The following is a 17,744-nucleotide window of genomic DNA, read 5'->3' as shown; positions in this document are numbered from 1 at the left end:
TTTTGGTTTGAGTTTTCTGTTTGCTTTTTCATAAGACTCAGGTGAAGTTGGCAAAGCCAAAGTCAAGAGAATGTACACCAGGCTTGACTTTCCAGAAATTACTTTTGGCTGGGTTTAATTGAATCCTCCAGGCTCAGGATCACCAGTACATTGGCAGGTTTTGCTCTGCAACATCAGCTTGACCAGACTCTGCTCGGTGTTTCACAAATGGAGAAGACAGTGGATATTGTGCCAAGCTTCCTTTCAAACAGCCAAACCTGCATCAGCATGACAGAAAAAAAGAAAAAACCAGAGACTATATTCACCAATTAGTGCAGAACCAGTGTCCCACCATCTTGCCCTCCACTCTTATTAATTTTGTACATTGAGAGGCAAAGCTGGGCCTAAAGCTTCCATCTCTCCGTTCCTGATGCCATTTGACTCCAGCCTGGACTTCCCCTGATCACACTGCCTACTGTCCACGTGGGGCTGGGGATGCTCAGCCTGCAAAGAGGAGACCCTGGGGAGGCCTCAGTGCAGCTCTGCAGCACTGCAAGGGTGCCACAAGAAAGACTGGGACAGAGTGTTGCACAGGGCCTGTGGCACCAGGACAAGGGGGGACGGCTTTCAGCTGCAGGAGGCTGATTGAAGTTGGATCTAAGGAAGCTGCTCTTTGCCACTGAGGGTGCTGAGGCACTGGCCCAGGCTGTGGATGCCCCATCCTTGGGAACAGGGCTCTGAGCACCATGCTCTGGGGGAACGTTGCTAAGCATGGAACCAAAGGCTCTCTAGCTCAATGGTCATGTCACAATCCATGTCCCATCTGGAACTGCCAGCAGCCAGCAAGCAGCACAACACAACCGCTGGCCCTGGGCTCAGCACACGCTGCACGCTGCTCCTGCTGCTCCTGTCACCCTTCTTGTTCCTGCCCAGATAGCTCATCTCTTCAGTCTCCAAAGCTGCCTAAGGCCTGGATTGTGTCATCCATCCCTGCAGGATGCTGACATTTGTCCTGAGGAAGGTACGGTGCCATTCCATGGAGGTGGATCCCCCCAGCTGCCCGGGTGGGCTGGAGTTCTGGGGGGATGGGGTGGGACAGGGACCCCACTCTGAGGTTTTGCTACCTCTGAAGGCTGTGGCAGGCACAGAGGACAAGATGGAGGTGGACACACAAACTGATAGAGAGGAGAAGATGGAAGTGGAGGGAGAAAAGACAGGAGAGGAAGAGATGGAGGTGGACACAGAAATTGATATGGAGGAGGAGATGGAGGTGGATGGAGAGCAGACTGGAGAGGAAGAGATGGAGGTGGATGTGGATGTGGAAGAGGAGATGGACGTGGACATGGAAGAGTACACCGAGGACATGGACATAGATGAAAAAGATGAAGAGGAGGCCATGGTCCTGGGATGAAGACCGATGCCAGCAGCAGGAGAGGCATGTGGTCCCCACAGGCAGAGTGGGTTCCCTGCAGCCAGGCTTGGGCGGGGCTGGGCTGGGTGGTCCCTGTTAGGAAAATAAGGCCTTTTTGTTCATAATATAGAGTTTTCTCACATTCACAGAATAGAGTTTTTACTTAGAGTTTTCACTTGTCTGAACATGTTCTCATTTTGCCAGACATTCCAGTAAATATCTCTCAAGGACAATTCCGTTACAAACTTTTTAGGGAGTTGAAACTGTTTTGAGAAAGTTGCTGCTAGGCACCCAAACACCTAAGCAAGTGAATATCTTTCAAGGACAGTTCCGTTACAGACTTAGCAAAACATGTAAACGTGCCTAGAGATAACATTTCTTGTTTTGAGAAAATTTCCAGGTCACAGAGACAACCTCGAGGAAGACTACTGGCGCCACCAAGAGGCAGAAAACGACCACCTAACAACAGGGTGCGCCTGCGCAGAAAAGACACCAGAACGTCACCAGAACGTCACACATCCAGAAGAGACGACCCAATATAAGTGGGGGGGAAACGGGGAACGAAGCGCGGTAGTTGGAACGACTGCCGCCCAGCGCGCGCTGATTTGCTTTCGCTTTCTACTATTAATAAATCCTTTTAATTGGATTAGACAGCCTATTGTTCTCGTTTATAACAATTTGGTGCCGTGACTCGGATCGGGATCTGGGGAACCTCTCTCTGAGAGGGGCGCCACGATTCCGCTCCTTTGAGCGGACTCAGACCGGGGTTTTCACCCTCATCCCGACCGACGAACCTAAAAGCCTAGAGAGCGAAAGCAAAGAAAGGGAAGCGGGCCCAGGGTACCCCTTAATTTTTGTGCACAAAAGTCCGGACGAAGACGCAGGACGCGTAAGTATAAAGGGGATCCGTCCGGGCGGGGTTCGGGATCCCGGAGTACGGCGAGTGTGTGTGTGAATGAGAGGAGAACCGGCAGCCGGATTCTCCAAGCGAGTCTGGACCCTTAGTGGTGCGTTTTCCAGAGCCCGCGAGGGCCTGGGCCACGAACCAGGGGAAGCGATTGTGCTGTCGTGAGTGATTGAAGGTACTCTGGAGGACATGGGGCAGGGGAAGAGCAAGAGTAAATCCCCCTCCCCGGTGGGGGTAAAACTTCCCCCAATTCCTAAGGATAGTCCCTTAGGGTTTATGCTGACAAATTGGGAGCACTTTCCAGGGGCACTTGGGAAGGATAAGGCAAAGATGATACATTATTGCATAGAAGTATGGGGAGGACAAGAGATTTCTAAAGGTGTGTTTTGGCCCATCTTTGGGTCCTCAGAGGACTGGGTAAAGCAACTGTTGAATGGTTGGATACACGCTAAACAACCTTCTAACCCTGAGGAGAGTGCCTATGCCCGAGTCTGGACAGAAAAGCCGGAGGTGCTCGTGTTTAAACTCTCGGGGGTTTCAGGAGGAAAGAAAAAGAAGGGGCGAGCGGAAGAAGTAATTATTGCACCCCCGCCCTACATTCCCCCTGCGCCAAATGCACCCCCTCCTCCTCCACAATCGGATGGGGAAGAATCAGACTCAGACTCTGATCAACCCTCAGGCTCGCGTGGTCCTCTTACCCGAAGTAAGACGCAAGGCAAACTATTTCCTTTAAGGGAAATGCCGATGGGGGGACCACAGCCGGGGATTGGGTTTATTTCGGTGCCCTTGAGTTCGGGGGATGTTAGAGACTTTAAGAAGGAGATGGGAAATTTGCTAGAAGACCCCCTGGGCGTGGCAGAGCGGGTGGATCAATTTTTAGGTCCTAATATATACACTTGGGAGGAATTACAATCTATACTTAACATTTTATTCACGGCTGAGGAAAAGAACATGATAAGAATTGCTGGAATGCGGGCCTGGGATGCCCAACCCACACATGCCCAGCACCCGGCCGATACCAAATGGCCTCTCCAGAATCCTAATTGGAATAACCAGGATGCGGCCCATAGAGCTAACATGCGGGACTTTCGGACCATATTAATTGATGGCATAAGAGAGTCCGTTCCTAGGGGCCAGAATATAAATAAAGCATTTAATGACAGACAAAAGAAGGATGAAACCCCCACTGAATGGTTAGAGAGGTTAAGGAAAAGTTTTCAGCTGTACTCGGGGTTAGACCCGAATAACCCAATGGGACAGGCAATTCTTAAAGTCCAGTTTGTCTCTAAATCCTGGGATGATATTAGGAGAAAGATACAGAAAATGGATGATTGGCAGGACAGGGATTTAGCAGAATTATTGCGAGAGGCGCAGAAGGTTTATGTCCGAAGAGAGGATGAAAGTCAGAAGAGACAGGTGAAAATGATGGTTGCTGCAGTGAGGGAAAGCAGGCGGGCGGAGGAAGGACAGAAGAGAGTCGCTCGGAATAGGGAGGGTGACAAGGGAAAGGTAGGAGAAAGGGTATGCTATTATTGCGGTAAGAAGGGACATTTCAAGAAGGAGTGCAGAAGGAGGCTAAGGGACGAGGAGGAGTTCAAAATCGAATAGGGGAGTCAGGGGCTCTACTTTATGGGGACCAGGAAACATCAAAAAGAGCCCTTGATAAAATTGAAGGTGGGTCCCCAGGGCCAGGAAATAGATTTCTTGGTCGATACGGGGGCAGAAAGATCTACTATTCAATTTCTGCCTCAGGGCTGTAATTTATCGAAACAGACAGCCACGGTAATAGGGGCTAAGGGGGAACCTTTTGAAGTACCAATTATTAAAGGGGTGGTGGTAGAATCGGGAACTAAAGTGGGGATGGGTGACTTCCTATTAGTTCCTGAAGCAGATTACAATTTGTTAGGGAGAGACTTGATTGTTGAATTGGGAGTTCAAATTGAGGTGGTAGAGAAGGAATTAAAGATCAGACTTTGTTCCCTCCGTTTAGAAGATGAAGAGAAAATAAACCCCGAAAAGAGGAATCAGGGAAATGGCTGTTAAAGGATGGGAGGGAAGTTCTACCTAGAGCCGTAGCCCAGCGGATGCTCAGTAAATTACACCAGAGAACACACTGGGGCGCTCAAGGACTGGTGGATCACTTTGCCACCCATTATATGACGGTGGGCCTACATGACTTAGCGAAAGGGATTACTAGAAGTTGTCCAACCTGTCTACGGGTAAACAGGAGAAACCTAAGAAAACTACCCCTGGGTGGGAGGCCAGTGGCAAAGAGGCCCTTTTCAAATCTGCAAGTAGACTTTACTGAGCTCCCCAAGATAGGGAGACTAAAATATCTTTTGGTTATAGTGGATCATTTAACACATTATGTAGAAGTAATCCCCACTGCCAGAGAAACAGCTCGGACAGTAACAAAAGCCTTGCTGGAAGAAATAATACCTAGATATGGGGTCCCAGAGACGATAGACTCTGATAAAGGCCCCCATTTCACTTCAAAAATAACACAGATGCTAGCAGAAGCTCTGGGCATAAAATGGGAACAACATACTCCCTGGCATCCACAGAGTTCGGGAAGGGTAGAAAGAATGAATGGGGAAATTAAGAAACAACTCACCAAATTAGTACTAGAAACTAAATTATCCTGGATAAAATGTTTGCCGTTGGCATTATTAAATGTTCGAACTCAGCCACGAGCTGATATAGGACTGTCCCCATTTGAAATGCTGTATGGGATGCCCTATTCCCTAGAAAAAGTTCAAACCAATCCTAACATTACTGATCAAAGTATTAATAAATACTTAACCATTTTAATGAAATATAAAAAACAGTTATGGGAAAAAGGGATGTGGGCCCAAAGACCACCTCTAGATCTTGTGTTACACCAGGTACAACCCGGCGACTGGGTCCTCATCCGGAGCTGGAAGGAAGATTCAATCACCCCAAAGTGGGACGGACCATACCTGGTTTTAATCACCACTGACTCCGCAGTCCGCACAGCAGAGAAGGGATGGACTCATGCTAGCAGAATAAAGGGGCCGGTGGATCCAACTCGATTTCATACAGCTTCCAAAGAAACAAGCTGGAAAATTGACGGGAAGCCGGGGGATTTAAAGCTAACAGTAAAAAGGACTTACAAATAATTTTCATGAACTCTATCAGCTCTAGAGACATTTGGGTTGGAGATAACTGGGGACTGCAAGTACAACTAGTTGGAGAAACAAAGCCCCCAGGATACTGTAAACGTCTAGAGGATTCAGCCCAGCAGCCCTTCTATCGGTTCATCCGACTTGAAAAAGAACAGAGACCTTGGGAAGGGGAGGGCCACGCTGAACATCAAAGTATTAGAGTAAGGTGTAGCTGGTTAGATTGTCATTGTTACCCTTTTGCCTGTTTTTCCTGCAAAATCTGTAAAGGATTGTGGTGGGCTCACTGCAGAAAGGGGAGAGCTCCAAGAAGTGTATGTCAACGCTGCTGGCTGGAGCAGCGCAAATTGACATCTGAAGTACTAAATTACAAGGTTGCCACTCGGGAATTGACTAAAGGATCCCCTGAGTGGTGGGAGGTTTTCATAAAGGGAATAAACCCTGAATTCCACTGTTACCATTCCAATGAACCCCTGGGTCCGTTCCTCACGGATATAGTCCAGGTCAAGTGTCGCAAATTAGTTAAAAGACTCAGGTGCGACACCCCACAGTTGAATACGAAAAATTGGATCTCCCGGAGATCAAAGTGGGAAAGAGGGAACGATCCCACCCCTGAAGAATATCTCTGCTGTCGGGAAGATGGCTTGCTCTGTAACTTGTAGCAACCAAGTTGACAGGCGAGACAGAGAGGTAGATAGTGGGGATGAGGGGCCCTCCCAAACCTTGAAAGAGAACGTAAATCATCATGAGTATAAGAATGGTGACAACGGAATGGGGGAAAATGGGAATGTAAAACTGAGCATGATAAGTAACATCCTCCCCTGCAGTGCGTATCACTCAATCCTATGGGTTTTTATGTTTGTATGGTTTCCCCTTCAGAGTGCTACAGTTAATATACATGAACCCTTTAAATGGACCTTAAGCAGATGGGAGGATCACGATACCCGTCATATTTTACAAACAATAACGGGACCTTGAGCACCAAGCTTCAAAGTTGGGATCTGTGATCTAACTCGGAATTTAAAATGCGGGCGACTGTTAAACTTAACAAGCTTCTATATGTGCCCCGCTTCAAACCCAGGGAAGCAATACTGTAATTACCCCAAACATTATTACTGTGCCTATTGGGGCTGTGAAACAATAGCATCAGCGTGGGCTCCGGGTGGGGGATTAGACAAATATTTAAAAGTAGGACATGGACCAGCAGGATGTAAACGACCACGAGAGTGGCCTTGGACTGGGAAAAACTTACTTGGGAACTGCACCTTTCTTTACCTAAATGTCACTCAACCAAGCGATTCTGGATGGTTAATAGGCAAAACATGGGGGGTTAGGCATTGGATAGAAGGACATGATCCGGGAAATCTGATTCAAATAAAAAAGGAAGTAGCGCCACATGACCCTAGCCCTATAGGCGCAAATCCAGTAATAAGCAATGACTTAAAAGAGAGTAATAAAACCAGAGATAATGTTATAAACAAAAGTAATCAAGAACCTCAGTTATTAGTGCAGAGGTATACAACTTTATGGAAAATCATGCAAGCTACCTTTGGAGTTTTGAATCATACCCATCCTAACCTAACTAAAGGATGTTGGCTTTGCTATATGATAAATCCACCCTTTTATGAAGCTATTGGGATTACATCTGAGGCAAGGGAAATAAATGGTACAAATCCAAAAGAGTGTCTCTGGAAAAAAGAAGGAGATAATGTTCCAGGCATTACCTTGTCCCAGGTTAGTGGGCAAGGAAGATGTGTAGGAGAAGTTCCAGCAGATATGCGACACCTCTGCAACACGACAATGAACATTAGCAGAATAGACAAGCCTTTTGATTGGCTTATGCCAGCAGTCAATACTAAATGGGTATGTCAACAACTTGGAGTTACACCCTGCCTATCGGTAAGAGCCTTTGATAATTCAGACTTCTGCATTCAAGTTCTAATAATCCCCAGAATCGTATACCACCCAAAAGAATACGTGTTAGAACATCAGAAGACCCCTGAACACTACCTGGTTAAAAGGGAACCACTTACAGCACTAACAGTAGCAATCTTGCTCAGCATAGGAGGAGCAGGAGTAGGAACAGGGGTCGCCTCCCTAGTAAGTCAAACCCAAGGTATGAAAGCTCTGCGCACATCTGTAGATGAAGATCTGAGTAGAATAGATAAAGCCATAAGTGAACTAGTTAAATCAATAAAATCCCTTTCTGAAGTAGTCCTCCAAAACCGAAGGGGATTAGATTTGTTATTCTTACAGCAAGGGGGACTGTGTGTTGCTTTGCAAGAAGAATGTTGCGCTTATGTAGATCACACAGGTATTGTAAAAGACACGATGGCTGAGTTACGCAAACAAATAGAACAACGAAAAAGAGAAAGAGAATCCCAGCAGAGTTGGTATGAATCCTGGTTCACATATTCTCCCTGGCTGACCACTCTATTATCCACCCTTGCAGGACCAGTAATTTTACTAATTCTAATACTTACTTTTGGGCCATGCATTCTTAGCAAACTTATTACACTAGTGAAAAATAGGTTAGAAGCTGCACATTTAATGATAGTAAGGCCAAAATATGAGCCACTTAGCGAAGTAGAGACTGAAGAGTATTTAGAATTAAGCAAAAGGGAATTAGAGCGCTTTAATGAACAAAAAGAAGGTTAAAATAAAAAGGGGGGATATTGTTAGGAAAATAAGGCCTTTTTGTTCATAATATAGAGTCTCTCATATTCACAGAATAGAGTTTTAATTAGAGTTTTTACTTGTCTGAACATGTTCTCATTTTGCCAGGCATTCCAGTGACTATCTCTCAAGGACGACTTCGTTACAAACTTTTTAGGGAGTTAAAACTGTTTTGAGAAAGCTGCTGCTAGGCACCCAAACACCTAAGCGAATAGATATGTTTCAAGGACAGTTCCGTTACAGACTTAGCAAAACATGTAGACGTGCCTAGAGATAACATTTCTTGTTTTTGAGGGAATTTCCAGGTCGCAGAAACAACCTTAAAGAAGACCACTGGCGCCACCAAGAGGCAGAGAACGACCACCTAACAACAGGGTGCACCTGCGCAGAAGAGACACCAGAGCGTCACCAGAACGTCACACATCCGGAAGAGACAACCCAATAAGTGGGGGGGAAACGGGGAACTAGGCGCGGTAGTTGAAACGACTGCCGCCCAGCGCGCGCTGGTTTGCTTTCGCTTTCCGCTATTAATAAATCCTTTTAATTGGATTTGACAGCCTATTGTGCTCGTTTATAACACCTACTGCGAGGAAATAGCGCCTGGGCAAACTTTCTCCCAACCTTTTAACCATCTTTTTGGGTCTGCTCCACCAGTTCTCAAAGGGTTAAGATCCTTTCTAAGTGCTAATGATACCATACAATGGGTGGTGTTGCTGATAGTCCTGTTATATTTAGCATTCAGAGATAAGGGAAGATTAACCTGGATAACTACCCTCACACCTACACCACAGACTCGAGATGCTGCTGCTCCAGAGCCTGACCCTGCCCCACAGCCCACCTCAGAAATGAACCGCCCAGATTGGGTAAGGGTTCTGGTTAAGGAGATACAAGAGATGCTGAAGGAGTGCATTTCCCCAGCTGGTGAGAAACCAGCCCTTTGCCTTGAGGAGGGACAGTCTAATAGTACAGCTGTGGAACCCACAGATGTTATAACTGTCCAGGTTCCAGCTGAACCACAAAGGCAGTCACGGTCAGCAGCAGTGGCCCCGGTGGAAACAAGGAAGTCTAAGGTGAAAGCAGAGCACCCTGCAGATAGGGACAGGAATGGAGGAACCTCACAACCCACAGGGGAGCCAGAGATTGCTATCATCACCGAGTCCCTGACGTACGAAAGTCTTCGTAATCTGCATAAAGACATTGTGCAACGAGGGCGTGAGGCTTATGCTACCTGGCTACTCCGGGTTTGGGATCTTATGGGTACAGGCGTGCAGCTGGATGGTGGTGAGGCAAGGAACTTGGGACCCTTGACCCAGGACTCGGGTATAAATCAGGTTTTTGTAAGGGAACCAGGGTCCCTTTCTCTCTGGGAGCGGCTCTTAATGAGTGTCAGGGAGAGGTTTGTCCACAGAGAGAGAATGCAAGAGCACCATCATAGAATGCGCTGGAAGACCCTCGAGGAAGGGATCCAACAGCTGAGGGAAGTGGCAGTATTGGAGGTACTCTTTGGGAGGGATGGACGACACAATAATGACCCTGACAAGGTCAGGTGTACGGGACAAATGCTGTGGAGTCTGGCAAATCTTGGGCCATCTCAATACACCACCTTCATTGCAACAATCAATGCTGACGCCCACCGGAGACAGTGGGTTCTGTTGCCAACAAACTTAGGAATTATGAGAGTATGATTAATGGCCCAATGCAGGCTCATATCTCAGCTGTGATTAAGGAGTTTAAAGAGGAGATGAGGGAGGAGATAAGGAAGGTTAATACAGCACCCGTGAGAGTCACAGGCCCCAGAATCAGCGCCCAACAATCCCCAGCTAGAGAGAGAGGGTACACCCCAAGGGCTAATCTGTGGTTCTTCCTGCGTGACTATAGAGAAAACATGGGGAGGTAGGATGGGAAACCCACTTCTGTCCTGGCAGCACGGGTCCGTCAACTTAAGGAGGGAAACTCTAACCGGGGGAGTTCCACCAAAGTGAAGGTAGCCTCAACCTCCCGTGACCAAGCTTGTGGCTACGATCTGTCAGACCCCCTTTGAAGGGACCTCTAGTATGTATGCCCAGGAAAGGAATAATAACCAGTGTTAGAGGGGCCCTGTCTCTAGCCAGGGAGAGGCATGGGAAAACCGGATCTTCTGGACAGTGTGGATCCGATGGCCTGGCACATCAGAGCCACAAAAATATGATGCTTTAGTTGATACTGGTGCACAGTGTACTCTGATACCATCGGGACATGTGGGGGCAGAGCCTGTTTCCATTGCTGGTGTGACAGGGGGATCACAACAATTGACTCTGGTGGAAGCCGAGGTGAGCCTGACTGGGAAGGAGTGGAAGAAACATCCTATAGTGACTGGCCCAGATGCTCCGTGTATCCTAGGCATAGACTTCCTCCGGAACGGATATTACAAAGACCCAAAGGGACTCAGGTGGGCTTTTGGAATAGCTGCTGTAGAGGCAGAAGACATTAAGCAATTGAACGCCTTGCCTGGACTGTCAGAAAACCCCTCTGCAGTAGGACTCCTAAGGGTGGAAGAACAACGCGTGCCAATTGCGACCTCAACAGTGCACCGCCGGTAGTATCGGACGGATCGAGATGCCGTGATCCCCATCCACAAAATGATTCGGGAGCTGGAGAGCCAAGGGGTGGTCAGCAAAACCCACTCACCCTTCAACAGCCCCATCTGGCCTGTGCGCAAATCTGACAAAGAATGGAGATTGACTGTGGACTATCGTGGCTTAAATGAAGTGACTCCGCCACTGAGCGCTGCTGTACCGGATATGCCGGAACTCCAGTACGAGCTGGAGTCCAAGGCAGCAAAGTGGTATGCCACCATTGATATTGCTAATGCGTTTTTCTCCATTCCTCTGGCAGCAGAATGCAGGCCTCAGTTTGCTTTCACCTGGAGGGGCGTGCAGTACACCTGGAACCGACTGCCCCAGGGGTGGAAACACAGCCCCACCATCTGCCATGGACTGATCCAGGCTGCACTGGAAAAGGGAGAAGCTCCAGAACACCTGCAGTACATCAATGGCATCATTGTGTGGGGGAGCACGGCAATGGAAGTGTTTGAGAAAGGAGAGAGGATCATCCAGATTCTGCTGGAAGCTTCGCCATCAAGACGAGCAAAGTCAAGGGTCCTGCCTGAGAGATCCAGTTCCTAGGGTAAAGTAGCAAGATGGACAGAGTCAGATTCCAACTAAGGTCATCAATAAGATCACCGTGATGTCTCTACCCACCACCAAGAAGAAACACAAGCTTTCCTAGGTGCCATAGGTTTTCGGAGAATGCACATTCTCAAGTATGGCCATATTTTGAGCCCTCCCTACCTGGTCGCCCGCAAAAAAAACCAAATTCCACTGGGGCCCTGAGCAGCAAACAAGCTTTCACCCAGATCAAGCAGGAGATCGCTCATGCTGTAGCCCTTGGCCCAGTCAGGACAGGACCAGATTTCAGAAGTGTCTTCAAAGTGGATAGACTATATTGAAAACAATGCAGAGATAATTGTTTTGTCCTTTTAACTTTTCTTTTCCTACTTATATCTTGATATCAGCAATATCCAATTAATATTGACCCCCAGCACCTTGTTATGCAATCTGAATACATATGAAAATCATGATCCTTCATGGCTGACAATCAATAACACTTTGTCCCTATGCTCCCCCCACCATTTCCCTCATCCAACCCCTGGCACTCCTATGGATCAGGAATGTTGTGGCCAGCAGGACCAGGGCAGTGATTCTTCCCCTGCGAGAAAGAGTGAAAATTTAACAGGGTAGAAATCCATTTGGATTTCGGTGAAATGTGCTCCTTTGAGCTTGCTAACATGAGTGAAATATTCTGTTTAGTCTGGTAACTGCAGCACTAGCAAAGTTGCCCCAGCTAAAGAGAAAGAATGCAAATTTCCACACTAAAAAGAGATAAGAAAGACTCCTTGGGCCTTTAAACAGACCACGCAGAGTGACCCAGGAGTTCTTTCTGTACTTTCTGACAAAAACAAGTGTAACTAGCTCTAAGTGTAACATTAAATCATCAGAATGAATATGCATGAACTTATTGTGAAATTCTATGCCTATGGAAATTAATTAAGGATAATAAAAAAGTTTTGGGACTTCTTAGGGGTGCGCATGTCCATTGAAGGGCAATGAGTCCCCAGTGTGTCCAGTGCTGTAAATAAACATACCATTCCCTACAAATCTTTATTGGAATTGTGGGGTTTTTATTTTTCATCTGTATTTCACCTGTGCTGGGCACTGGTTGGGCAACACCTTGAGAGCTGGGTCCAGTTCTGGGGTCCCCAATTTAGGAAGTGTCAGATTCCAGGACACTGCAGCACCAAGGAATTCATTGTGGCACTCTGAGGCCTCATGGAACCAAGAGGCCACTGTGACCCTGCAGGGCCTTGTGGAACCATGCAGAGCTTTGTGACAGAGCAGGACCTCGTGTCATGATGGGGCCATTGTGACACTGCAGGGCCCCATGGCACTGAGGGGCCAGTGCTGCTCCTCAGGGACTCACGGAATGAAGGAAACATGTTTGACACTGTAGTGCCCTTGGGACCAAGAGGCCATTGTGACACTGTGGGAGCAAGGAGAGCATTGTCGCCCTGCCAGACCTCATGGAACCAAGGATCCCCTGTGACACTGCAGGGCTTTGGGGGACCACGGTGACATTGTGACACTGCAGGGCCCAAGGATCCAAGGGACTTTGTGACACCAAGGGGTCCCATGGAACCAAAGGGACATTGTGACACTGGGAGGCCTCATGGAATCATGGAGACCATTGGGACACTCTGGGGCCTCATGGAACTCTGGTGACACCAAGTTGTCTGGGAGTGTTGGTCTGCTGGAGGGTGGGAGGGCTCTGCACAGGGCCCTGGACAGGATGGATCCAGGGCCCAAATCCAAAAAGGTGAGGTTTAACAAGTCCAAGTGCTGGGTCCTGCACTTTGGCCACAACAACCCCTGCAGTGCTACAGGCTGGGGACAGAGGGGCTGGACAGCAGCCAGGCAGAAAGGGACCTGCAGGGACTGATGGACAGCAGGCTGGACATGAGCAGCAGTGTGCCCTGGTGGCCAAGAAGGCCAATGGATCCTGGCCTGGATTAGAAATGGTGTGGCCAGCAGGAGCAGGGCAGTGATTCTTCCCCTGTGCTGGGCACTGGTTGGGCAGCACCTCGAGAGCTGTGTCCAGTTCTCGGCCCCCCAATTTAGGAAGGACATGGAGGGGCTGGAGCATGTCCAGAGAAGGGCAACAAGGCTGGGGAGAGGTCTGGAGCACAAGTCCTGTGAGGAGCGGCTGAGGCAGCTGGTGTTGTTGATCTTGGAGAAGAGGAAGCTCAGGGGAGAAAAGATGGTGTCAGGACACAGCTTGGATGTGATGATCTCCAAGGTCTTTTCCAACTTTGCTGGTGCTGGGATTCTCTGAAACCACCCTTGGAGCAGTTGCAGGAGGAGCCCTGGGCCTCCTCTTCAGAAGCTCCAGCAGCCCAGGTCCCTCAGCTTCTCCTCACAGCCCCAAAGCCCATCCTGTCAGTCCTGCAGAGCCTCTGCAGCTCCTCCTCACTGCCCAGAACAGGGAGCCCCAGAGCCAGACACAGCAGCCCAGATGTGCACCCCTGGCCTGGGGTGCCTCTGGCAAGGGAGCAGCACCAGGCACTGCAGGAGCCTGCAGACAATTCCTGCAGCACTTGTGGGATGATCCTGCTCCCCAAGGGATGTTCCCATGGTGCCAAGTCAGGAACTGCAATGGGGAGTGGGGCCAGAGAGGAAAGGGCAAACAGGGATGGGCTGTGGGCAGGGGAGGGAACAGGGGTGGACAACAGGAAGAAATTGTATCAGGAAGAAGAAAGAAAGCAAAGGTGAAGCTAAGGAAATGCTCAGGGCAGTTTGGGGGTGGCTGCCAGGCAGCCCTAGCTCTGAGCAGTAGCATCTGCAGTGGGACAGGAAACTCCCAGCTGATGGGAACAAACTTTCTGGCTGACTGCAGAGGCCAGGATAAAGCTGAGTGGTTTCCCTGGTGTCCCCCAGCCCTTCCTGGCCCCAGGGGCTGATGGCATTTGTGCTGCCTCAGGTTCATGTCCCCACAGCACCAGCATGGGGGTGCTCCCGCCTGCTGTGTGCAATGCAAACAGGGGCTGCTGAGCCAGTGCTGCCGTGTCTGTGCCTGCAAGGATGCGGCACCTCTGTGAGCTGGGGGAGAGGCCAGGGCTGCAGAGGGGGGATGTTGTTGGCAGTTCCATGAGGACGCTCTGGGACGCTGCCCTGGGCTGTGCAGCGCACTGGGGATGGATCAGCCCCTGCTCTGCTGCTCCTTCCCGTCTCCCCCAGGGCCCTTGCAGAGCACCAGCCATGCTGTTTGCCCCCAGCCTGCCCACGGCCAGCCTGGGGCTGCTCACGGGGGTTTTCTGTGCTGAGCATTGGCCTGGCCGTGTTCTTGAGAGAGCCTGGGCAAGGAGCCTGGAGCCCCCAGGCCCTGGCCTGAGGCGTCAGCGCTGCCCCAGCAGTGCCCATGGCCTGTCCCTGCTGCAGCCCCGGCACTGCCACCCCCAGGACTGTGCCCGGCCCCGAGAGCACTCAGGCCCTGCAGCAACACCGGGGCCACCAGGGCAGCGGGGCAGGGCCACGGGAGCAGCACTGGCAGCACCAAGTGCTGCTGCTCCTGGGCACAGCTGCTGTGCCAGCCCTGATCTGCCCCAGCTCTGCACACAGACATTGCTGCTGCAGCTCCAGAGAAGGCAACAAAAGGGCATCTCTGAAGAAAACTCTGCTAGGAGATCCTTAAGTTCCTTGAAAGCCACCATGAGCACAGACCCGCATTGACAGTCTGTGGCCACAAGGAAGGTGGGGAGAAACAAAATGAGAAATGGCACAAATAATGGCCTTTCTTTCTGGACAATGTGAAAAAATTTAAACAAAGAAAAAAAAACACAAAAATAAACCAACTAGAAGTAAAAAAAAAATACTTTTATTACAAGTGATTTGCAGAAATTGGCCAGCTGTTTAATGTTTCTGAAAGCATCCAGTCATCAGCCTCCTCACTGCAGCCTTGAGCTCCTGGTTCCTCAGGCTGTAGATGAGGGGGTTCAGGGTTGGCGGCACCACCGAGTACAGAACTGACAGGGCCAGATCCAGGGATGGGGAGGACATGGAGGGGGGCTTCAGGTGAGCAAATATAATAGTACCGGCAAATAGGGAGACCACGGCCAGGTGAGGGAGGCAGGTGGAAAAGGCTTTGTGCCGTCCCTGCTCAGAGGGGATCCTCAGCACAGCCCTGAAGATCTGCACATAGGAGAAAACAATGAACACAAAACAACCAAGTGCCAAACAGGCACTAACAGCAAGAAACCCAAGTTCCCTGAGATTTGACTGTGAGCAGGAGAGCTTGAGAATTTCTGGGATTTCACAGAAGAACTGGCCAAGGGCATTGCCATGGCACAGGGGCAGGGAAAATGTATTTGTCATGTGCAGCAGACCATTGAGAAAGGCACTGGCCCAGGCAGCTGCTGCCATGTGGGCACAAGCTCTGCTGCCCAGGAGGGTCCCGTAGTGCAGGGGTTTGCAGATGGACACGTAGCGGTCATAGCACATGATGGTCAGGAGGAAATACTCTGCTGAGACGGAGAACATAAAGAAAAAGAGCTGTGCAGCACATCCTGTGTAGGAGATGGTTCTGGTGTCCCAGAGGGAATTGTGCATGGCTTTGGGGACAGTGGTGCAGATGGAGCCCAGGTCGCTGAGGGCCAGGTTGAGCAGGAAGAAGAACATGGGCGCGTGCAGGTGGTGGCCGCAGGCTACGGCGCTGATGATGAGGCCGTTGCCCAGGAGGGCAGCCAGGGAGATGCCCAGGAAGAGGCAGAAGTGCAGGAGCTGCAGCTGCCGCGTGTCTGCCAGTGCCAGCAGGAGGAAGTGGCTGATGGAGCTGCTGTTGGACATTTGCTGTGGCTGCACATGGGCACCTGTTCAGGGAGAAAGGACAGTGAAGTGTTAAAGGAGATATCTCTAAGTAAAATCAAAGACATTTCACATACACCTCTTTTTTCTGTGACACACACGGACATATTTTTGCGTTCAAGAGTTCTGCAGATTACTTTTTAAGCTCCCACCATGTCTCTTCTTGTGTTCTTGGGTATCAGAAAACTGTAGCATTTCTCCTTCCTCCAGGGAGAACAAAGCAATTTCTGTGAGGCAAAGTGATAAGTGGAGACTGAGGGGAGATGGTCTGTCCTTCTGATGCGTTCAAATTTCTCTAGGCTTTAACCGCTCTCAGTTAGAGGATGATAACCTTCCCACACTTCCCCTAAAATGTCACCAGGTACGGCTGAGGGCAGATGGATCCACCAAAGTCCAGATCCACCATTTGGAGCCAAGGACTCACGTTGCTCATTTCACCAACCCAGCAGCATTTTCAGTGTCACAACACCTCTGCCTTTCCCTATCAACCTTATGCCTCAAAGATGCTCGAGGACAGGTTTGCATCCTGCATTGAAGCTCCCAGCTTGGACTGAAATTTCAGGGACACTTCCAAGTGTCCCTCTGATGGCACTGGATGAAGGGAGGTGCAGCTCCTTCCCTGTCTGCACTGCCAGCATTGCCCAAAGCCGGGCACTGGGGACAGCTGTGTCACCCTGAGCCAGCTGTGCCCCCTGCCAGAGCCCCCAGTGCTGGGCAGCTGCTCCCAGCCCTGTGCTCTGCAGAGGGAACTGGGCCCGGGGCTGCAGAGCTGCCCCACGACTCTGCTGCAGCTCTGCCTGCACAGGAGGGGCTGCACGTCTTGGAGCCCCGGCCCTGAGGGCAGAGGCTTGGCTGGGGCACAGGAGGGAGGGGGCTTGTGCAGAGGGAGGGGCTGCACTGGAGGGGATCCTCTGGACATCTCTAAACTCTCCCTGCCTCAGCATTTCTGGGTTTTGTTTTCTCTCCTTCCCTGATCTTCTCTCTGCTTCCTGGAGATTTTCCTCCTGCAGGTGTTTCCCTGTGCCTGATCTCTCCCTGCCAGAATTCCTGCATCCCAAATGTCTGTGCACTCTCCATGGCCTGACAGAACCCTGCCAGTTTGCAGGGCACTGGCTGGGGGCAGGCTCTGTTTGCAGCTTGGAGAAAGGACAGCTCAGACTGAGCCTGATGACTCCAGCAAAGGTGATGCTGCTGCTGTCCATGGACAGAGTGGCTGAAAGCACATTAGGGATCTCCTGTGACCCTATTGATAACTAAAAGTAACAGTTCAGATACGTCAGGTGCATTTCAAAATTCAAAACACCATTAATATTTATCCCCCATGCCTGCTACTCTGCAATAATAGGAAACGGAATACAAATTTTTAGAAAATTTCCACATTTTTATCAAAATCCTTGACTTGGGAATATTCTATGACTGATTGGAACCCTCTCAACACGTCAGAGCTTCATGAGCATTTCACCTCCCCTGCACCAGAAACACTCAGAGTTGTACTCACAGGGTCTGTGGGCATTGGGATGTTCCAGCTTTAGGAGATCACTCCAGGAGCTGCAGCTGCATTGTCCTGCAGCCAGAGGTTCCTGTGCCAAGGGCTGGCAGTGATTCTGCCCCAGGCACTTCTCAGCCCCTTCCCAGCCCTGACTGATTGAAGCTCTCTGTGCCTCTGTGCTGTGCCC

General features: G+C 49.9%; 2 protein-coding genes across 2 annotated transcripts in view; one reads left to right on the top strand and one right to left on the bottom strand.

Moving 5' to 3' along the window:
* LOC110469778 (uncharacterized) overlaps window positions 1-17,744 on the top strand; it is a gene marked incomplete at its 5' end in the record, with an annotated part of 706,345 nt that overhangs the window by 163,440 nt on the left and 525,161 nt on the right. The gene's annotated exons all lie outside the window — the stretch shown is intronic.
* LOC144248756 (olfactory receptor 14J1-like) lies at window positions 14,885-15,705 on the bottom strand. Its single transcript, XM_077790748.1, has 2 exons — window positions 15,157-15,705; window positions 14,885-14,941 (listed from the first exon to the last, which is right to left on the bottom strand). Exons 1-2 carry the CDS (start codon window positions 15,703-15,705, stop codon window positions 14,885-14,887), a joined length of 606 nt encoding a protein of 201 aa, XP_077646874.1.

This window comes from Lonchura striata, unplaced genomic scaffold (assembly GCF_046129695.1).
Source record: "Lonchura striata isolate bLonStr1 unplaced genomic scaffold, bLonStr1.mat Scaffold_85, whole genome shotgun sequence".
Taxonomy (NCBI): domain Eukaryota; kingdom Metazoa; phylum Chordata; class Aves; order Passeriformes; family Estrildidae; genus Lonchura; species Lonchura striata.
The sequence above is the reverse complement of the archived record's forward strand: the minus strand, read 5'-3'. Positions and strand labels throughout refer to the sequence as shown.